Genomic DNA, 19,703 nt, shown 5'->3' with positions numbered 1-19,703 from the left:
CATTCCATCGTTGCTCTTCTTTTTGGGTTTTTGTCTGTTTTCAGAGGCCCTTGGTCTGGTTGGGCACCCCTGCCGCTGATTGGCTGCCTGGCTAGTTAAAAACCGATGCTGGGAGATACCGGTTCTTTCTTCTTCTACTTCTACATCGAATAGGTTTTGCATCTTCTAGTAGAATGCCCAGTGGTTTCCCTGCCACCCAGCCCCCCCCCTCGCTTTTCTTTCTTCAATTAAATTGATAGGCACCATCGCCTGTTATTTCTGCTCCCTCCTTTGTTGGCTTTGTGTGACTCGCATTAAAGAAACTAGAACGGTTTTCCGGCCTCGCGCCTCCCCAGCTAGGATCCAGACCTCCACAGCACTTAACAGTACATGACTATAATTATGCAAAAAATATACCATAAATATGCTGTGGTGTTTGGTGAGTGGGTTAAATGTAGCCTGGTTATGTTAGAATACAGTAAAATGTATTATGAAGGGAAAGGTGGATGGAAGCAATTATGTACTGTAAGTAATACATATGATGAGGTCTCACACCACATTGGGAATTGGGAATCACCGATCTAAAGGAATAAACCTCTAAAAGGTAGTCATAATAATAATGGGGCTTTTTAATAAAAATGATGACATAAGGCCACCTTTATGCGACATTTAAATGGTCCTTCGCTGCCGACGGATGTGCCAGATGGGTTCTGTCAGAGCCTTCTTAGATGCAAGTTTTCTGCCGCCAAGAGAAGCTGAGCAGAGCCATCCTGTCTGCCAGTCAAAGTGAAGCTCAGCCAGGTTGCGACCTCATTCGCGAGCTGGTGCGTGAAAGCGGAGCCAAGCCGGAGACCTGCTCTGCCGACTGTGGCTGACACACAAAGACGGGTGATGAATGAAAGGAGAAATGAGGGTTCAGATTTAAGAGACATGCTCGGTGTCTTGCTAATGTTCTTTGGCAGCAAGCAAAGGGGGCAGAGGAGAAAGATGTCGGCTCCGGGGGGGTCACGCTAACACGGTGGCAACAAGAGAGGTTTTCATCTTCACATTCAGAGCAGAGCTGCAGAAAGAACACTTTCAGATGGGTTCAAATATAAGGACTAAATAATAATGCTGGCACTTTATCACCTGACCGAACTTTAACATGGCGGCGATTACTCCTAATTCCACTCGTTGCTAGAGGTACAAATGATACAATGGTGCTTGACCTCTGCGTGTGGAGTTTGCACATTCTCAAACAACCATTCACACCTGTGGAAAATGTATAGTCTCGAACATGCATGTTTTGGGAATATAGGAGGAATCCAGAGTACATGTAAACTCCACAGAGGAGTAAGAAATGACTACAAATTTCAGTGCATAAGCCGTATCCACAAATTTAGTGGATTGGAGTGACCGGAGCCAACCATGATGGAAATGGAAATGGCAGGAGATCATACTCGATATAACACTATAACACAAATGATGCTGAATTCATCACACAGCAACTTAACACCCAACAGGTATACCTAATACATATACAAACAAGTACTAATACAAGTTTAAAATAAAATAAAAAGTTTTCCCCTATTCCATTTCATCTCAGGAGAGCATTTAATTGGACAAGAAAATGGATGGATTGTGCTGCAATGCTGCCTCTGTCCACCAGAGGGAGCCAGAGGAGCCCAGAGGGAGGCTGACATCAATCAATTTACCAGCCAGGCAGGCACCAATGAATGCTTTGCTTGGATGCAATGCATTATGGGAAAACTTTAAAATAGTTTTTTTTTATTTTAAACTCCAATTGGTAGCTGTTTGTATTTTTCTTAAGGATACATTTTGAGTGTTAAGTGTTACTGTGTGATGGGTTTAGTGTTCTACATACGATGATGATAACCTCATGGGATTTCATGAAGACAAGCTTGTCATGAGTGCACTGAGAGCTTGTGACTGAAAGAGCTATTGTTTCCTCGCTGACTCGCGAGCGCCACAGTATTTAAATTTTTTTTAGTATTTCTGAAGTAAAGGAGAGTTGTCACAAGTTGGAAAGGAGGCTCTTATAACGGCAATAAAGGCGTACCAGTCCTTTGGTGTGTTTTCCATGGACTTTTATGAGAATGCAAATTCTTTTGGCCCAGTCGAGCGTTCACCATGAGAGTTCTTTCCAATTACAGCGAAGCACTTTGCATTCCTGATGGCAGAGTCTTTCAAGGGCCATCGCTCAAACACTAAAATGGATGGCGAAGGAGGTGACTGTTCTTGTCAATGTGGACATGCTTACTGTAAAAAATGGGTATGTGGAGTTTGGGGGACGGCGGGGCGGGTACTGGTGCTCTGTCACAAGTCCGCCAAGTCATGCAAAATCTGCAGTGTTCCTCCTGCGTGTTCTGTCACAGTTCGAACGGCTCCGAGGAGGATGCAGCTGAGACCTGCAGGATAAATGCTCTTCTAAACAAACTCAACACTACCGAGTTCTCCATCCAGAATACACACAATGAAGTACAGCAGCCAGTTAGACCAACAGAATTATCCTTTTTTTCTGTCTATGAGCTATTCATGCGAGTGACTTTCAATTTTCCTTTATCTGTCTCCCGATGTTACGGCTCTATTTTTCCTCTCTGAGGGAAGCGCTCCTGACAATAAAATCAACAGAATTGTGGAGTGAAGTGCGAAGGGATTATTTACAGTGTAGAGGACCACACGGGAAGAAAAAGGCAATGAAAAGGACGAGCTGACAAGAGAAAGATGAATGAAATGAATGAAAGCGCTGAAATTATGGAAATAAAGCACCGGGGACTTTGTGTTCCTGCCGCATTGCTCCACATAAAAAAGTGGAACAGTGGAAGCGGGCACTTAAAGGCACTCGGAAATTTGAAAAAACGTGAAACACTTGAGAATGAATACAACTAGAAATAACAGTGTTTTGGCACAAAGTTTGAACTCGTCCTATTTAGTGTGCACAAGGTTGAGTACCATTCAAACAGCATTTGTAAAAATACTACTTGTACTCCTACTACTACTACTACCACGAGCGGGCGGGGCATGGTGGACCTGACCCTTCAGTGGAGACTTAAAGGTCATCCTAACATATCTGAACATGAACGTGGATAAAGTGAGGAAATAGCAACCCTTTTATTGCATAATATGCCTATAACGTTCATAGATAAGTATATACATTTTTCAGGATAATAAACTTTAAAGACAGCCGCTATTCTTTGTGGCCCCTCGAGGTGTGACATCTACCCAGCGGGACGTCCTGCAAGGATGCCGGTCAGTAAATGTTTCTGTGTTACCGCCTGTATGTATATATATTTTTTTTAGTTTTTCAAATACAATGGCGCAAAACAACTCCAAACTTAAGAATTAATATTTATATAATACCATGAAGGAAGAATAAAAAAATGTAACCAGTGTTTAGTATATTGGCCACACAGTCAGGAGATCGGGAAGACCTAGATTTGATTCCCCAGTGTACCTTAGACCAGGGGTGGGCAAATATTTTGACTGCCGCATTGAGTAAATAAAATTGTCCGGGGGGCCAGAACATATATTTAACACACACACACACTATTTAATGCTTATAATTTTCCTTGAATTATTTGTCAAACTTTTACTTTTTATTTGACTCAACTCTTTTTCTTCACTGTAAAGTATATTGAAAAGCGCCATACAAATAAAATGTATTATTATTATTAATTTTATCTGTAAAAGTCTCTGTTTTCAGCAGCACTTGAAACATCAGACCACATCAAACTATGTCATTTAATTTTACAGTTTTGTTGTTTTTTTATTTACTAAATACGACATCCGACTTGCAAGTCATGTTGCCAGTTTGTATGTTAAAAGTTGATCCGGGCCAGATTCTAACACTTGGTGTGTCGCATGTGGCCCCCGGGCCATAGTTTGCCCACCCCTGCCTTAGACCCTAGTGAGGATAAGCGGCATAGCACTGGCATAGCCTTTCAGGCATCACCAATCTCCTGTTGACAAGACATGGGCCAGCACTCTCTGATTCTGAAGGCCTTGGGCAGATTACATCCATACGTATGGCAACACATGGAAGCTGAAATCAGCCAAAAAACACGCTATCAAATGAAGATTATAGACAATTTTATGCAATAAATATGAGCATTTAAGTAAGTGATTGGCCAGCACAAAAGGGTTGCTAACTACTACTACCTCCTGACCTCAAAGCCCATCATAGTCATCATCCCATTTTCTGTATCTACTCATCTTGACTCTTTTGCTTCTCCACTTTATCAAAATCCAAACAGCTGTTAAAGTCATCAATAAGCAAGAATCCTGAATCCAGGAGACAACCACATTTTTGACCGGTGCGTCATTCCACATCCAGGCACGATGCTCACAGATGGACGCTGAGCAGTGCCAACAGATTACAGCCTTTTGTGATCTCAGACAGTGGGGAGAATCTGAGTCCAAAAATATTCAAACCTTTTATCAAGTGGCCTCTCATGTTGGCCTTACCGGTGGGGAACGGTGGGGAATTGTGCTCTTCCTTTGTGCGCCCTGTCCATGCATGGGTACTGTTCCAAGAACTGACAGAATCACTGGAGCTCTTGCTTTGTTACATTTCTTTGTGAGCATCTGTGTATTAAAAAAAGTGAATACCTGCAAGAGTTACTGTTTAGTATCTGTATGGATTACACTAAAATATCTACTTGGTGTTTACTGGGGGTGTTTGTTTACTAAACAGCAGAGATGTTGGGCATCTATTAGGGAATACGTGTTTATTGGGCTTTATCTGTACAAAAGCCTTTTAGGAATAAAAGTACAGAACACCGAAAAACCCTGCCTCCCTTGGGGAGAAGTCATTTGGCACCACATCTCAAGACCCCAAATATAAGACAACGCCCCTTTTTCAACACAAAAATGAATACAGACCCAGCATCCACCAGTATCAGCCTGGATTTTTTTTTTAGAGAGATTATACCCAGTGGCGTCATCAGGCCTATTTGTAAAATGTTCTTAAGCCCCCATAAATAATTTGATATTTTTTACTGATTTAAAAAAAAAATATATTGCTTTTTTTTTCCACAAAATCTCTGACAGATTTCATATAATGGGGCAAAAGCAGGCTAATAAGCAAGCCATGAGCAGGCTAATACTAGCCTACTACTACTACTACTACTACTACTAGTAGTAGTAGTAGTAATAATCAGAAGAAGAATAATGTTGATAGTAATAATAATAGGCTAATTAATAATATAATAGTGATTATTATATCATTGATCACTGTCCACTGGACAGAATGGTTGCAGAGCTTGAGCAGCGGTTTTGCAGTGTAGATTGTGTGTACTTGTGTACATTTAATGGTGGCCTAAAACAATTGAGTATCTCTACTAAATCTGTCCAAAAGTGATATCCTAGTTCTTGTTTGTTATTTGTTTTTTGGGATTTTTTAAATTTAATTTTATTTTTTTGAATGTCTACTACATTCATTCATATGAATGAATCTCCAGGGGGCTAAGCCCCCCCTGTCCTCAGAACCCAATGACGACCCTGATTATACCGTCTCTGTTTGTGCTAACAGTGTTAGCATGAATTAACCTGAGGTTGGTCGCCTAACAAATATGCACATTAGCACTCAATAACACCGAAACCTCACCTTTATGCATTCCCACATACGACTAATATGAAGTGAAAGAAAAACTGGAAAAATACAGCAGTCTATCTGTGTGGGAGAAGGTTTGATGGCGCGTTCAAGGACCATTAAAGTGGGATATGAGCATGCAAAAACTAGGAAAATATCCAATTTATTAACATATAAAAAGAAACTTGAATTATTCTCATCTACATCACAATATTGCAATATCTAAAAAAATAAAAACACATCAGTCATTTACGTATTTAGACAAAATTGAAAAGTCTTCTTCCAATGGCAAATGACAAGAAAGCTGTCATTGCTCCTTTGCCTGTTTTGACTGTTTATTGAAAAGGCTAAGAAGCAGAAAAGCAAAGCAAATGCAGGGAAAAGAGCAGCTGACGCACACACACAGAGCGGGAAAATAAAACAGCTTTTCATGGGAAAGTGGTGAGGTGTTGAAGGGAGACAGCTGGGAGAGGGGATGAGAGGAGAAAGAGGCCAAAAAAAAAAAAAACAACAACAACAAAAAGGGAAGCCTTGTGGCAGTGTCGCACTGAAGAAATTCTGCAGAATGTGCCATTTCAATAAATGTTTATCAAAATGCAAGATTATGTGCTGTATGAATTATTTAATCTCCTTAAAATCCGTGACATGAAAACGTGTCAGCTGGCGTAAAACCTAACATTTGTGCTTGCAAGATGACTTCTTGAGTCCTTGCTTACATTGCTGCCTCGACGTGATAACGACACATCTTTGGCTGTAAATGCTGACACTCCCGTTTCATGCGCTCATGCATTTCATGCTTGAAAAAGAAATGATTACAAATTTCAGGTTATTACACCCACCGAATGCAGAAACCTGCAGATGAGTGGCATTGTTTTGATTGCCGTTTGTTGGTTTGTTAGCAGAACTACACAAAAAACACACAATCAATTTCCATTCAACTTTACAGAAGGATGAAGCCATCATATTTCTCATTTGGCCCAGATGACTTTTGGGGTGAGAGGCGGGGTACACCCTGGACTGGTGGCCAGCCAACCACAGGGCACATATAGACAAACAACCATTCACACTCACATTCATACCTTTGGACAATTTGGAGTCGCCAATTAACCTAGCATGTTTTTGGAATGTGGGAGGAAACCGGAGAACCCAGAGAAAACCCACGCATGCACAGGGAGAACATGCAAACTCCACACATGGCAGAGGGTGGAATCGAACTCGGTCTCCTAGCGCTAACCACTGCGCCGCACTATGGGCATATCTGGAAATCACTGGAAATAACAGACAATAATCCCTCTTTATTGTGGGATAGTCTGCTAGTTAGAGCATATAAATGTTTAAATACAATTTAGAGCTCTCTACACATAAAGTAGCACCTCCATAGTCACCTTTACAATGGTAATGCCCAATATAGTAGGCAAAACACTGTTAATACGTTCCGCTGTTCGTGTATTGTCATGTTGTGAGACCATTCGAACCTGCAACAAAAGCCTGATGTTCCGGGGATCAAAACTGGTGCTTGTGTGTCTCATGGAACATTACTGACATCGAGCAACCATTGTACATCTTTGAATGCGTCCGAATGCCCAATTTGGGCAAAACAATACATAAAATGTGCTGAAATGTGCATTTTTTAACTAATAATGTAATAAAAGTGTGTGAATTGAAACACAACCAATGATTTGCGAGAACATATGAAGCACTCTTTAGATTCCGTTGGGGTTTTACCTGCCAGAATAGCAATAACTGGTTAAAATGAAGACCAAACAAAGACCAGAGATCCCGAGGGATCAGTAAAAGAGACACACAAGAAAATGACATGCTATAGCTGCCTGACTGCGTGAGCGGATGCCGAGGGGATCATGTGTAGCAGATGACGTGCTGTTCTCCGACATGTCAAGTGTATAGAGTTGTCACAGCCTCCCATGTGTGTCTTCCACCTCCACCTGTAGTGTGGAGCTGTCTCCTCACTCGTGTCATAAATAGCAAATAGCTTTTCCAGACTCTCCTACATCTATTTTCCAGTCTTCCATTACAACTCTCAAACGCTACGTGAGTCTACAACAGTCCTGTAGGTCCATCTGCTGGATCTGGTTGGTCATTTCTCAACATGCCTCTAAAAACATGGACTTTACCTGCAAAAGGTTTTGACTGAATTACGTGTGAATGCTTGTTTGTCTCTATGGAACATCAGTTTTTGTTACTAATCAGTTCCAAAGGGTCTGTCTAAAACCGAATCTTATGAAAACTGAAATCATTTTTCCAATAGAAAACGGTGTAAATCAAACCAACCACCCCCAAATAACTTTAAATGTAGACCAATTGCATATGTGAAAAAAAAATTAAAATTAAAATTAAAATTAAAATTAAAATTAAAATTAAAATTAAAATTAAAATTAAAATTAAAATTAAAATTAAAATTAAAATTAAAATTAAAATTATTATTTAGCACTACTCTTACCTCTACTGATAACCCGTCTGCAAAAAACGGTGAGCGGTGTGGGAGGAGTGGAAGAGAGATCCACATGGACGACACCTTAGTACCCTTCTCCGACTTGTGTTTTGAATTCACCTATCACACACGTGCATGAAACAGTGCTTTATGACATACTGTAGTGACTCCACAAAGCCCCACAGCAGTATGAAATTGCAACTTTACTGCGGGTTATTTTGCAGCCGTCATCAAAAAACAAAGCAAACAGACTGAAAGCTGATTCTAGTATGCGCTTGAACACCTCATCACCTGAACTACCACAATGGCAGCACTGGGAGCATCGTGCTCGATAGATCATGCTCCAGAAGAAAGGAGACAGACATGGAGTTGGACACACAATGAAAATTATGATCTGTCTATAGTGTCCCAATTCTAAAAGAACCACTATCCATTCTTCACAGAGACTGGGTCATCAATGTGTAGAAGCTTTGCTTGAATTCCCAGTTAGGACTGGGATCCAACATAATGTTTAGCCGTACAAAAACCAAGACATTTTCGGAAAAAACTGAATGATACAAAAACTGAGGTTCCATTTAATATGCTATGTCAGGGGTTCACAAGCAACAGTATCAGTTTCTATGTAAACAATACCCAACCCTAATCCCACTTTCAGTATGACACACAAGGGGAACAAGTAGTGGATTTATTTCTATTACACACTTTCCATGCATCTCTACTGTAGTATATGTTATTTTGTTTGGTTACTTTTTTAAATGCACATTTCTAAAGAAATAAAGGAAACACTTCAAAACGATAGTTTGACTTGGAAATTGATTTCCCAGTGTTACATGGGAAGTAGGGCAGAATATATCAGATTGAACTGATTTACAACGCTTTGACAAGATTCCGTCTGCTTCAATCTAGGATTCAATCTGTTGCTGTGCATGAATTTGCACAATTCATTCCAGACACACTTCTGCCTGTTGGCCTTGACAGGAAACTCCAATATGCATTAAAAAAAGGCTCGAATCAAGATCTCGTATTTTATGTAAACACCAATGCAACTTTGTTTTAAATTAAGTATATCGCAGAAAAAAAGTCAGTAGATTGGCTGTGTGTGTTGAGATCATCAAGGATTGGAAATAATGAATCACTTTCATGTGCTTGTTTTTTTCCAGGAGCATAATTTATATTTAAACAAGCGCAAAAGTGGAGGGATGGCAGGGAGTTGAAGAGGAATTAGTTAACCTACTGAATGAATTATTGAGAGCTTGGACAATACAAAGGCTGCCTGACAATGAGCTTTGATGAGTGCCAAAGATACTGTTGCTTGTTTGTCAGAGTGGGACATAACATTAGCAGGAAAATCAGTCGGAATGTTGCTCCAGGTGGGAAAGATGGCTTCATGGAGGGCATCCATTGTCGGGAACTTCCCTTGCCATCCATCCGCAAATGTTCTGAATTCAATTTAGATCAGGGGAACATGGAACAGGATGTGTAGTCCTGTTAAAAAACACAGTTATTACCACACAGACGAGGATATGAAGGCATCACAGATGCCACTTTACTCCCCTGCACAACCTGAAGATTCCGTTGTGCCATTGATGGAAAAAGCACCCAGATCATGATGGGATCCCCTTGTCATGCCAGTAACGTTGAAAGGGGGCGGAGCTGTGCATGATCTGGAAGATGCTTGCCAGTGCTGTCCTTCCATAGAGAGGAAAAGCCAGTGTGTTTTTTCACATATTTTCATGCTCTGCTGAATGAGCGAGTGTTGTGTTTACCGAGCGAGTGTTGTGTTTACCGACGTACGTAACCACAATTAGACTCTACCCTCCGTCTGCACTGGTTTGGCCAACAATGATTAATTGCAACAACAGCAATAATCTGACACCTTGGAAGATGGCAATCGCACTCCCTCTGCATGTTGTCTGCAGGGCACCACGCAGTACTAAAAGAGATTTGAATCACATCTGCTTTGCTTTAAATGTTATCACTGCTCCCTCTAAAACTGAGACTATTATGTCAGGCAAGAGGTCCCTGAGGAGGAATTGTGGCGGCTAAGAGAACATAACAAGCCGCATTATCTAGTTTTGACTAATACCAATCAAAAGTCAATTGGTGCTCTTTTGGAAATGTGGCCAATTCCATGAACAGACACACAGTTATGACGCACATGAGAATCCCTGTTAGTGCATTACTTTGAACATAAAACATCATGGTTGGAACACTGTGCCCTGACTTGATGGCAATTAACAGCTATAGTATTCATTCATTCATTTTCTGCCGCTTATCCTCACAAGGGTCGCAAGGGGTGCTGGAGCCTATCCCAGCTGTCTTTAGGCGAGAGGTGGGGTAAACCCTGGACTGGTCGCCAGCCAATCACACGGCACATATAGACAAACAACCATTCACACTCGCATTCATACCTATGGACAATTTGGAGTGGCCAATTAACCTAGCATGTTTTTGGAATGTGGGAGGAAACCGGAGTACCCGGAGAAAACCCATGCATGCACGGAGAGAACATGCAAACTCCATACAGAGATGACTGAGGGTGGGATTGAACTCAGGTCTCCTAGCTGTGAGGTCTGTGCACTACAGCTATAGCAATGTTCCAAAAATATACTTCGTTTTCCAGTGAAAACCACTAATTCATCAGGCGAGTATGCATCCGATATTTCCAAACTTGTAGACAATCTGTAGAGGGAGCGGACACTTTGAGTTGCCAAACGACAGCCCCAAAACCTTGTGCCTCGGCACACGTCCTCGGCACACTGCTCAGCTATTAATTGCTCAAAAACTGCTCAAAAGCAGTGATGGAGCTCCATGGTGGCCAGTGGAGGCTGTGAATTTCGAAAAATTTCTGCCTCTGCCACGGTGCACTAGCAGGCCTCCTAAAAGTCCCCTCTGCTCCCGGGGGGTGCGCCCGACCGTTTGAGAAGCACGCCTATGTGGAGAGAGGAGACCCTTCCAGAAGGACACGCATCCCTGAAGCGCTATGAATACTTTCCGGATGCACTGTATATTAATGAGATCCCATATGGCTGGAAAAAAGAGCAATATTAAGTTGCCAAAACATGGTAACTTCAGCAAATAGTTTTAATCGAAAAAACAACTCTGACATTTACCATTATTTCCATAAGAATGTTCCTTTTGAGCTGATAGCGGTGCGTTTTATAATGACTGTGTTGTCATTTCAAATGCTCTATTGATTTGTCTTTTTTTTTCCAGGAGAAAGGTTAATGAATTGCGATGAAATATGCATAAATAATATTAGTGTGCATTTGGTACTGGCAAAATGCCCTAGGTTTGAGATGAATGAAATATCTTTTGTTCTGCAATCTAAAAAAGGTGTAGATATTGCAACATCCCTCAGGCTTCACACTTGGTTTCAAGTGTCTCCTCCTAAGTGACTTTAATTAGCCACTATCTGCTCTCATTAAATGGTGCTGCAAGATGCGTACAAGCGTGATGAGCAGGAGCCTACATCATTATCAGTGTGCAGATTGACTCCCAGTCACTCTTCATTGGACATTGTGCTGAGTCAGCACAAGGGACGGCCATTAAAAACAATTAACATTATTATTTTATCAAGTTAGTTTTTCAAGCATTCTTAATGGGATGGAACAATGAATGTTCCGTATACCTGTTTTAATGCAGATAATAATAATGACTAGACGCATCAGCTTGGGCAGGCCTCTTGATCCGACACACCGGGCATTTCCAAATTCCTTTTTTTCCAACTTTTTGAAACTGTAACCGGCAACACGACTTGCAGTGCTATTGTGGCACTCGAATGCAATCTGTAGCTTGGACAAAGAAGCCATCCAAACATCGCACATGGAAAATATTATTTTTATTGATATTTGATATTATTACATTGTTATATTGTTGCAGCTAGACTACTCAGCATGCCTTGTGGGCATTTGGAAATAAGAGTTGTAAGTATACTTAATTGTTAATCACACACATAGTAGCAGTAGATTTATGTTAACTACATTAACTACGTTATGTGAGTGTGAATGGTTGTTTGTCTATATGTGCCCTGTGATTGGCTGGCCACCAGTCCAGTGTGTACCCCGCCTCTCGCCCGAAGACAGCTGGGATAGGGTGCAGCACCCCCGCGACCCTTGTGAAGATAAGCGGTAGAAAATGAATGAATGAATGAACGTTAACTACGTTAAATACGTTAAAAAGGCAAATTATACGTAACTGTAGGAGCTATTTAGTAGTGTGTTCCTAGGTTTCTAATATCTGTTGATTTTTTTGTTTTGTTTGGATCACTTGATAATATTTCCTTTTTAGTTATTTATTTGTTTATTTATGATATTTTGTTGGGGTTAATTAGTAGTTTATTTGTGGGTTTATTTCATTGGTTAACACCATGGGCACCTGAAATCTATTTATGTAGGCAGTGCTCACAGGACCAGCATGCACCGGGGTGGGCCAATGGTTTTTGTCAGGGATCAGACAGAACGAGGACCACACGAGCGTCACAGTTCAAGATGTTTATTGAAGCTCCAGCAGAGATCAGGAACGAGTCTTTATTCGGCAGAGGCACAGGCAGGGGTCAGGCGGAGATCGGGGTCAGGGCAGGTCAGGTCGTTGTGGCAGGTGGTCAGGACAAGGCAAAGGTACCGGCAGGGGTCAGGCGGAGATCGTGGTCAGGGCAGGTCAGGTTCTGGTTCTGGAGTCAGAGTCGAGCTGTGGGCTGAAACAGAGAGCAGAGCTTCGTGCAGGCTTGCAGACGATCCGACAAGAGGCACTGAGTGGGGGAGGCTTATGTAGAGCAGGCAGGGCAGGTAATCATTGGCTGCAGGTGTGCAGAGTGTGTGTTGGAGGGAGCTGGGTGTGGGGTTGGCTGGCCAGGCAAAACAGAGGGAGAGACTCACCAGGAGGAAAATAGCATGGGGAGAATGGATCATGACAGAACCCCCCCCTCAAGGGACGGCTCCTGAAGTCCCCAAAGCTGGTGGTGCGCTAGAATTCCTCTGACAGGTCAGAGTCGGCTGCAGACTATTGGGGTTCAGGTGGTCTTGGCTGGGTGGCCTGGCGAGGTGGGCGGCCCCGTCGAACGGCAGGCTGGTCAGGATGCTGCTGATGGAATTCTCTAATGAGAGTTCGGTCCAGGATCCTGTTCGATGGCACCCAGCTCCTCTCCTCTGGACCGTAGCCCTCCCAATCGACGCGGTAGTGAATGCCTCGACCCCATCGTCTGGAGCGGAGCAAGCGCCGGACGGTGTAGACAGGATCTCCATTGATGAGACGAGGAGGAGGGGGAGCAGGTGTCGGGCGGACCAGTGGACTCTCCTGGAAAGGTTTCACTTTAGAAACATGGAAAGTTGGGTGTACCTTCATGGATCGGGGAAGTTGAAGTCGGACTGCCGATGGACTGATGACCCTTTGGATGGGGAAGGGACCAAGGTAGCGAGGAGCCAGCTTCTTCGACTCCACCCGAAGAGGCAGATCCTTGGCCATCAGCCACACCTTCTGGCCAACCCGGTATGTTGGTGCTGGGGCTCTCCTGCGGTTGGCACTGGTGGTATAGCTGGTGACCGACTTGAGGAGTGTAGCACGGGCTCGGGACCAGGTTCGGCGGCATCTGCGTGCATTGGCCTGGGCAGATGGACAGGTGGCCTCTTCTTCCTGACTGGAAAACACAGGTGGCTGGTAGCCATAGACACACATGAAGGGTGACATGCCAGTAGCAGAAGAGATGAGGGAGTTATGGGCATATTCGATCCACGTCAACTGTTGTGTCCAGGCTTGAGGTTTGCGAGAGGCCATGCACCTCAGTGCTTTTCCTAGCTCCTGATTAGCTCTCTCAGATTGGCCGTTAGATTGGGGGTGGAAACCAGAGGTTAGGCTCACAGTAGCTCCTAGGAGATGGCAGAACTCCTTCCAGAAAGTGGAGGTGAATTGTGGCCCTCGGTCTGAGACAACGTCTCTTGGCAATCCATGAATGCGAAAAACATGGTCGATGACCAACTGTGCAGTCTCTTTGGCAGATGGTAATTTAGGTAGCGGAATGAAATGTGCCATTTTACTGAATCTGTCAACAACTGTAAGGATGACTGTCATACCGTTAGATGCAGGCAGGCCTGTGACAAAATCCAAAGAGACATGGGACCAGGGACGAGTGGGCACAGGCAGAGGCTGGAGTAGTCCGGCAGGAGGCTGGTTGGTGGACTTGTTTTGGTTGCAGGTTGGACACGCTCGCACAAATTCCTTGACATCCCTCTTCATAGAAGGCCACCAGAAGCGCTGAGCGAGGAGATGGTTGGTGCGAGCGGAGCCAGGGTGGCAGGCAAAACGGGAGTCATGACCCCATTGTATGACCTGGGATCGAAGATTCTCCGGGACAAAGAGCAGGCCGTCAGGGCACGCACTAGGACCGGGCTGATCCTGGAGGGCCCGTCGAACCTGTTCCTCCACCTCCCAGGTCAGGACTGCTACCATGCAGGGATCAGGCAGGATTGGGGCAGGCTCTGTGGAATGTGTGTCATCAATCTGGAACTGGCGGGAAAGAGCATCTGGCTTGGTGTTACGTGAACCAGGACGATATGACAGAGTGAAGTTAAAACGGGTGAAGAATAAAGCCCAGCGGGACTGCCTTGGGTTCAGGCGTTTAGCAGAGCGGATGTACTCCAGATTTTTGTGATCGGTCCATACCAGGAACGGGACTGTGGTTCCCTCCAGCCAGTGGCGCCACTCCTCCAAGGCTAGCTTGACCGCTAGCAGCTCACGGTTGCCAATGTCATAATTGCGTTCTGCAGGGGACAGTCGACGGGAAAAGAACGCACAAGGATGTAATTTATTGTCCTCACCTGCCCGTTGAGAGAGGACAGCCCCGACTCCTACATCAGACGCATCCACCTCCACGACGAATTGTCGGTCAGCATCCGGCATCTGGAGGATGGGAGCTGAGGTGAACCGGTCCTTCAGGGTGGCAAAGGCCTTGTCAGCCTCTGGGGTCCAAGCGAAGGGCTGCTTGGTACTGGTCAGCGCAGTCAAAGGAGCAGCGACTGTGCTGTAGTTCCGGATGAATCTCCGATAGAAGTTGGCGAACCCCAGAAACTGCTGCAACTTCTTTCTGTTCTCCGGAACAGGCCAGTCTGCCACCGCCGAGACCTTCGCTGGGTCCATCTGGATACTGCCATCTGCCACGATGAACCCCAGGAAGGTTGCTGACTTAACGTGAAACTCGCATTTCTCCGCCTTGACATAGAGGGAGTTCTCCAGGAGGCGGCGGAGGACCCGCTGGACATGGCAGATGTGTTCGGACATATCCTTGGAAAAAATCAAAATATCATCCAGGTAAACGAAAACAAACTTATTCAGCATGTCTCGCAACACGTCATTCACCAGGGCCTGGAACACAGCTGGAGCGTTGGTGAGGCCAAATGGCATGACCAGGTACTCATAGTGGCCGGATGGGGTGTTGAAGGCCGTCTTCCATTCATCCCCCTCTCGGACTCGGACAAGGTGGTAGGCGTTCCTGAGATCCAATTTTGTGAAGATGGTGGCTCCCTGGAGTAGCTCAAAAGCAGAGGTCAAAAGAGGCAAAGGGTACCGGTTCTTGACTGTGATGTCATTCAGTCCACGGTAATCGATGCAGGGTCGAAGTGAGCCATCTTTCTTCCCCACGAAGAAGAATCCGGCACCGGCTGGAGAGGAAGAAGGGCGAATGATCCCAGCGGACAAGGAGTTACTAATGTAATCGTCCATAGCCTTTCGTTCAGGGGCAGACAAAGAGTACAGACGGCCCTTGGGTGGGGTGGTACCTGGGAGGAGGTCAATGGAACAGTCATAGGGACGGTGTGGTGGCAGGGACATGGCTTTGGATTTGTTAAAAACCTCGCGTAGGTCGTGATAGCACTCAGGAACGTTAGAAACGTCAATAGCGGAAGCAGGTGGGACTGGGCAGCGGTGCAGAGAGGCAGAGTGTAAACAGGTCTGATAGCATCTCTCACCCCATTCCTTGATGGTTCCAGAGACCCAATCAAGGTGTGGATTGTGCAGGCGGAGCCAAGGGGAGCCTAGGATGAGAGGTTGATTAGGTGAGCGAAGTAGGTGGAAGCTGATTGTCTCACGGTGGTTGCCTGAGATCATCATGGAAATGGGTGAGGTGATACTGGTGATGGTGCCCAGAAGATGGCCATCCAGAGCGCGGACGGGAATGGGTTCGGGTAAGGGGCGACTCTCAACTCCCAACTGGCAAGCTAAATCAGTGTCCATCAGGTTAGCTTCAGCACCAGAGTCTATCAGAGCGGACAGGGTGTTGGTTACATTGGGAGAGTGAAGAGAAACTTTGAAAAGAGGTTTACTGAAGTTGGAGGATTGCAGGTTTGTTGGGCTCAGCCGGACCCCTCCTACTTCCGGTGAGCCCCGTCTTTTACTGGACAAGTGGCGACACGATGCCCTTCTCCTCCGCAGTACAGGCACAGGTTGAATTCGAAGCGATGTTGGCGCTCTTCGGGAGAGAGCGAGGCACGACCGATCTCCATGGGTTCAACGTGATCAGCAGACGCAGAGGTTGAGTGCGTGGTCAGAGATCGGCGATCACGAAGAGTCTGGCGCCCCCTCTCTTGACGGCGGGTCTGGATCCTGCGGTCAATGCGGACAGCTAGGGCGATTGCTTCATCCAGGGTGGAAGGTCGATCATGGGAAACCAGCTCGTCCTTCAAGTAGTCTGCCAGGCTATGGAGGAAGACATCCACCAAGGCCTCCATATTCCAAGAACTGCGTCTCGCCAGGGTTCGGAAGTCGATTGAGTAGTCTGCCACTGACCTTCGACCTTGACGGATCGTCATCAGAGCCTGTGATGCTTCATCTGTAGACGATCCCAAGTCAAAGACCTTCAGCATCTCCTCAGCGAACAGGTTGAAGGAAGAGCACACAGCTGTCTGGCGTTCAAATTCAGCCGTTCCCCAGAGTCGTGCACGGCCAGTCAGATGGGTGATTGCAAAACCCACCCTCGCTCCCTCCGTAGCGAAGGTTCTAGGTTGCAGAGCAAACTGCAGTCGACAGCTGGTAAGGAATGCCCGAACCTGTGCAGGATCACCATCAAAGCGTTCAGGGTTGCCGACCTTGGGTTCTGGAGCAGTGGTGGTGAAGAAGGGAACAGAATCAGACATGTTCGGATCAGACTGATGTGGGGTAGGTGCAGCGGGCGGTGGCTGGTTGGAGAGCAGATTAGCGATCTCAGCCAATTGCTGTTGCTGTTGCTGAATCTGCTGCTGTTGTTGCTGGCTGAGCTGAAGCAGAGAGGACATGTCAGCAGCCATGCGGCTCACCTTTCCCTCAGTGGATTCCAGGCGTTGCATAGCGGAGGGTGTTTCGGGTCCTCTGCTGGGAGAACTGCGCGCTGGGTCCATGTTGGTCGGATCGTACTGTCAGGGATCAGACAGAACGAGGACCACACGAGCGTCACAGTTCAAGATGTTTATTGAAGCTCCAGCAGAGATCAGGAACGAGTCTTTATTCGGCAGAGGCACAGGCAGGGGTCAGGCGGAGATCGGGGTCAGGGCAGGTCAGGTCGTTGTGGCAGGTGGTCAGGACAAGGCAAAGGTACCGGCAGGGGTCAGGCGGAGATCGTGGTCAGGGCAGGTCAGGTTCTGGTTCTGGAGTCAGAGTCGAGCTGTGGGCTGAAACAGAGAGCAGAGCTTCGTGCAGGCTTGCAGACGATCCGACAAGAGGCACTGAGTGGGGGAGGCTTATGTAGAGCAGGCAGGGCAGGTAATCATTGGCTGCAGGTGTGCAGAGTGTGTGTTGGAGGGAGCTGGGTGTGGGGTTGGCTGGCCAGGCAAAACAGAGGGAGAGACTCACCAGGAGGAAAATAGCATGGGGAGAATGGATCATGACAGGTTTTTGTACCAGAGCAAGAGAGGCAACAGGAGACAATGCCTTTGTTCCTTTTTTGTTTGCTTGCTTGGTAATAAAAGAAATAAGAAGAAACGGAACAAGGTTGTATGGACAATGACTCTTTTGCCTGCGTGAAACCCAACCCGTGGTGCATCACTGGCCTTTTGATTATAGTTTAAGTTAAGTTTATTTTGTAGGACAAATAGCCACTACAGTAACTAGAATGTGCATTTTGTGATATAGTTTCCACGGGCACAATATGTCTGTCAGAATGCTTTTTCATTATCAACACAATCATTGGAAGCTGCACAAAACAATCCGTGCTCTGAAAAAATGAGTCAGTGAAAATGTCATGATGATGCCCAACATTAATCATTAGATTTTCTTTTTTTTTATTGGACGAATTCTCAATTTTATTTTTTGTTCGGGTGCCAACAGACGAAAAGGAACATCATCAACACAATAAATCACATTTGTCACTTCTTTCCTCAATATATTCTCCCTGGGTTAGACCTCAGTGCAGGCATTTGATGTAGCGGGATGAGGATATTGTCCATGTGAGACAGTTTGTATGGCTGCCAATGTGTGTCACGGCCCAGAGGTCTCTACTGCTGTCTGTTAACTAGTAGAATGTCAAAGCTTTGCTGCAACGCTGTCTACAGCAACATGGCATTCATCCCAAAAGGATTGGAACAGACTCAAAGCGCCTTCAATTAAACTGCACACTCTCAAATTGGAATTCACACAGGTAACAAAGGAGGTCTGCAGTTCCATAGTGCTTTATCTTATTTATGTCATGGTTGATATAGTTTGTACTAAGGTTACCAAGAATAGGGTTCTATGCACCCCAAAATCCAAGGCACGGCAGAGCATCCCTTTATTGTTATTTTATTATTATAATTAAACAAATGTCTAAAGAAATGTAACAAATTCAATCTCTTTTTTTGTGAGACATGCCAACAGAGGAGATTTGTTTTTATGAAATATTCCCACATAGCTAATGTGACAAAGCATTCAACAACTGGATGTGATATAAGGGAATATTTTGACTAATTTGTTAGTATCATGACAGTGTTTCATATTGTTTTATTGTTCACAAATAAGCTATCGGTATTGGCAAAAATGAATCTGTAATTACTTGATATGAGATCCACACCAACTTTGGCAGTATCGCCCCACCCTATCAAGGTAGTTTGACAAGACGCCATCATCTACCAATGGCTGCGTGGATTTGACAGCACGTGACAATAACAACTATGGCGGATCGGATGACTTTCGCAATTATTTCCAAACGCCTATATCTACAACAAATGACACAAAAATTCAATACGCTGGAGCCCCAAACCTATCGACGAACGCTTACACACATCCCATAGCTAAAGACTTTTGCAAAGTGGGGCTATTGTAGTGGGACATTCATTTAAAAAGGGAACGCATTCATTGCGTGTATCAGCCACTTAACCAAGTTAAAAAAAACCTAACCAAGTTACGTGCACTATTAATTGTAAATATTAATTCACTAGTATAACTAACAATTTTGAGGAGACATTACAGCTTACCTGATTAACATAAACGTGTTGTAGTATCATTGCTGTGGAAGCCCCAGTGACGTGACGTTCAATGGCACCAAGACCTCAAGGGGGCGGAAGGATCCAAATATAGATGTGGAGATAGCCAGGTTTGTGTCACTATCTTGTGTTATGTCCTGATTATCCAGCCATGATAAGCAAATTAAAGGCAAAATCACTTAATGAGCTTTTAAATGTCCAAGTAAGAAGTATTGTATGAGCAATATTGGACGGATCAATACACAAATGTGCAGTATCACCCACAGCT

General features: G+C 44.8%; 1 protein-coding gene across 2 annotated transcripts in view; it reads right to left on the bottom strand.

Moving 5' to 3' along the window:
- LOC131109421 (matrix metalloproteinase-17-like) overlaps positions 1 to 19,490 on the bottom strand; it is an 82,951-nt gene extending 63,461 nt beyond the window's left edge. Inside the window, exon 1 of one of the 2 annotated variants that reach the window (XM_058061387.1) lies at positions 19,427 to 19,490. Coding sequence is in view for 1 of the 2 variants with exons in the window: in XM_058061396.1 (XP_057917379.1) it covers positions 19,427 to 19,456 (30 nt within the window). In the remaining variant the exon portion in view is untranslated. The remainder of the gene's footprint in view (positions 1 to 19,426) is intronic. The other variant, XM_058061396.1, reaches the window with a different exon arrangement.
- Positions 19,491 to 19,703: the final 213 nt, after the last annotated feature.

Source organism: Doryrhamphus excisus, chromosome 2 (genome assembly GCF_030265055.1).
Source record: "Doryrhamphus excisus isolate RoL2022-K1 chromosome 2, RoL_Dexc_1.0, whole genome shotgun sequence".
Classification (NCBI taxonomy): domain Eukaryota; kingdom Metazoa; phylum Chordata; class Actinopteri; order Syngnathiformes; family Syngnathidae; genus Doryrhamphus; species Doryrhamphus excisus.
This window is presented reverse-complemented; position numbering and strand designations above follow the sequence as displayed.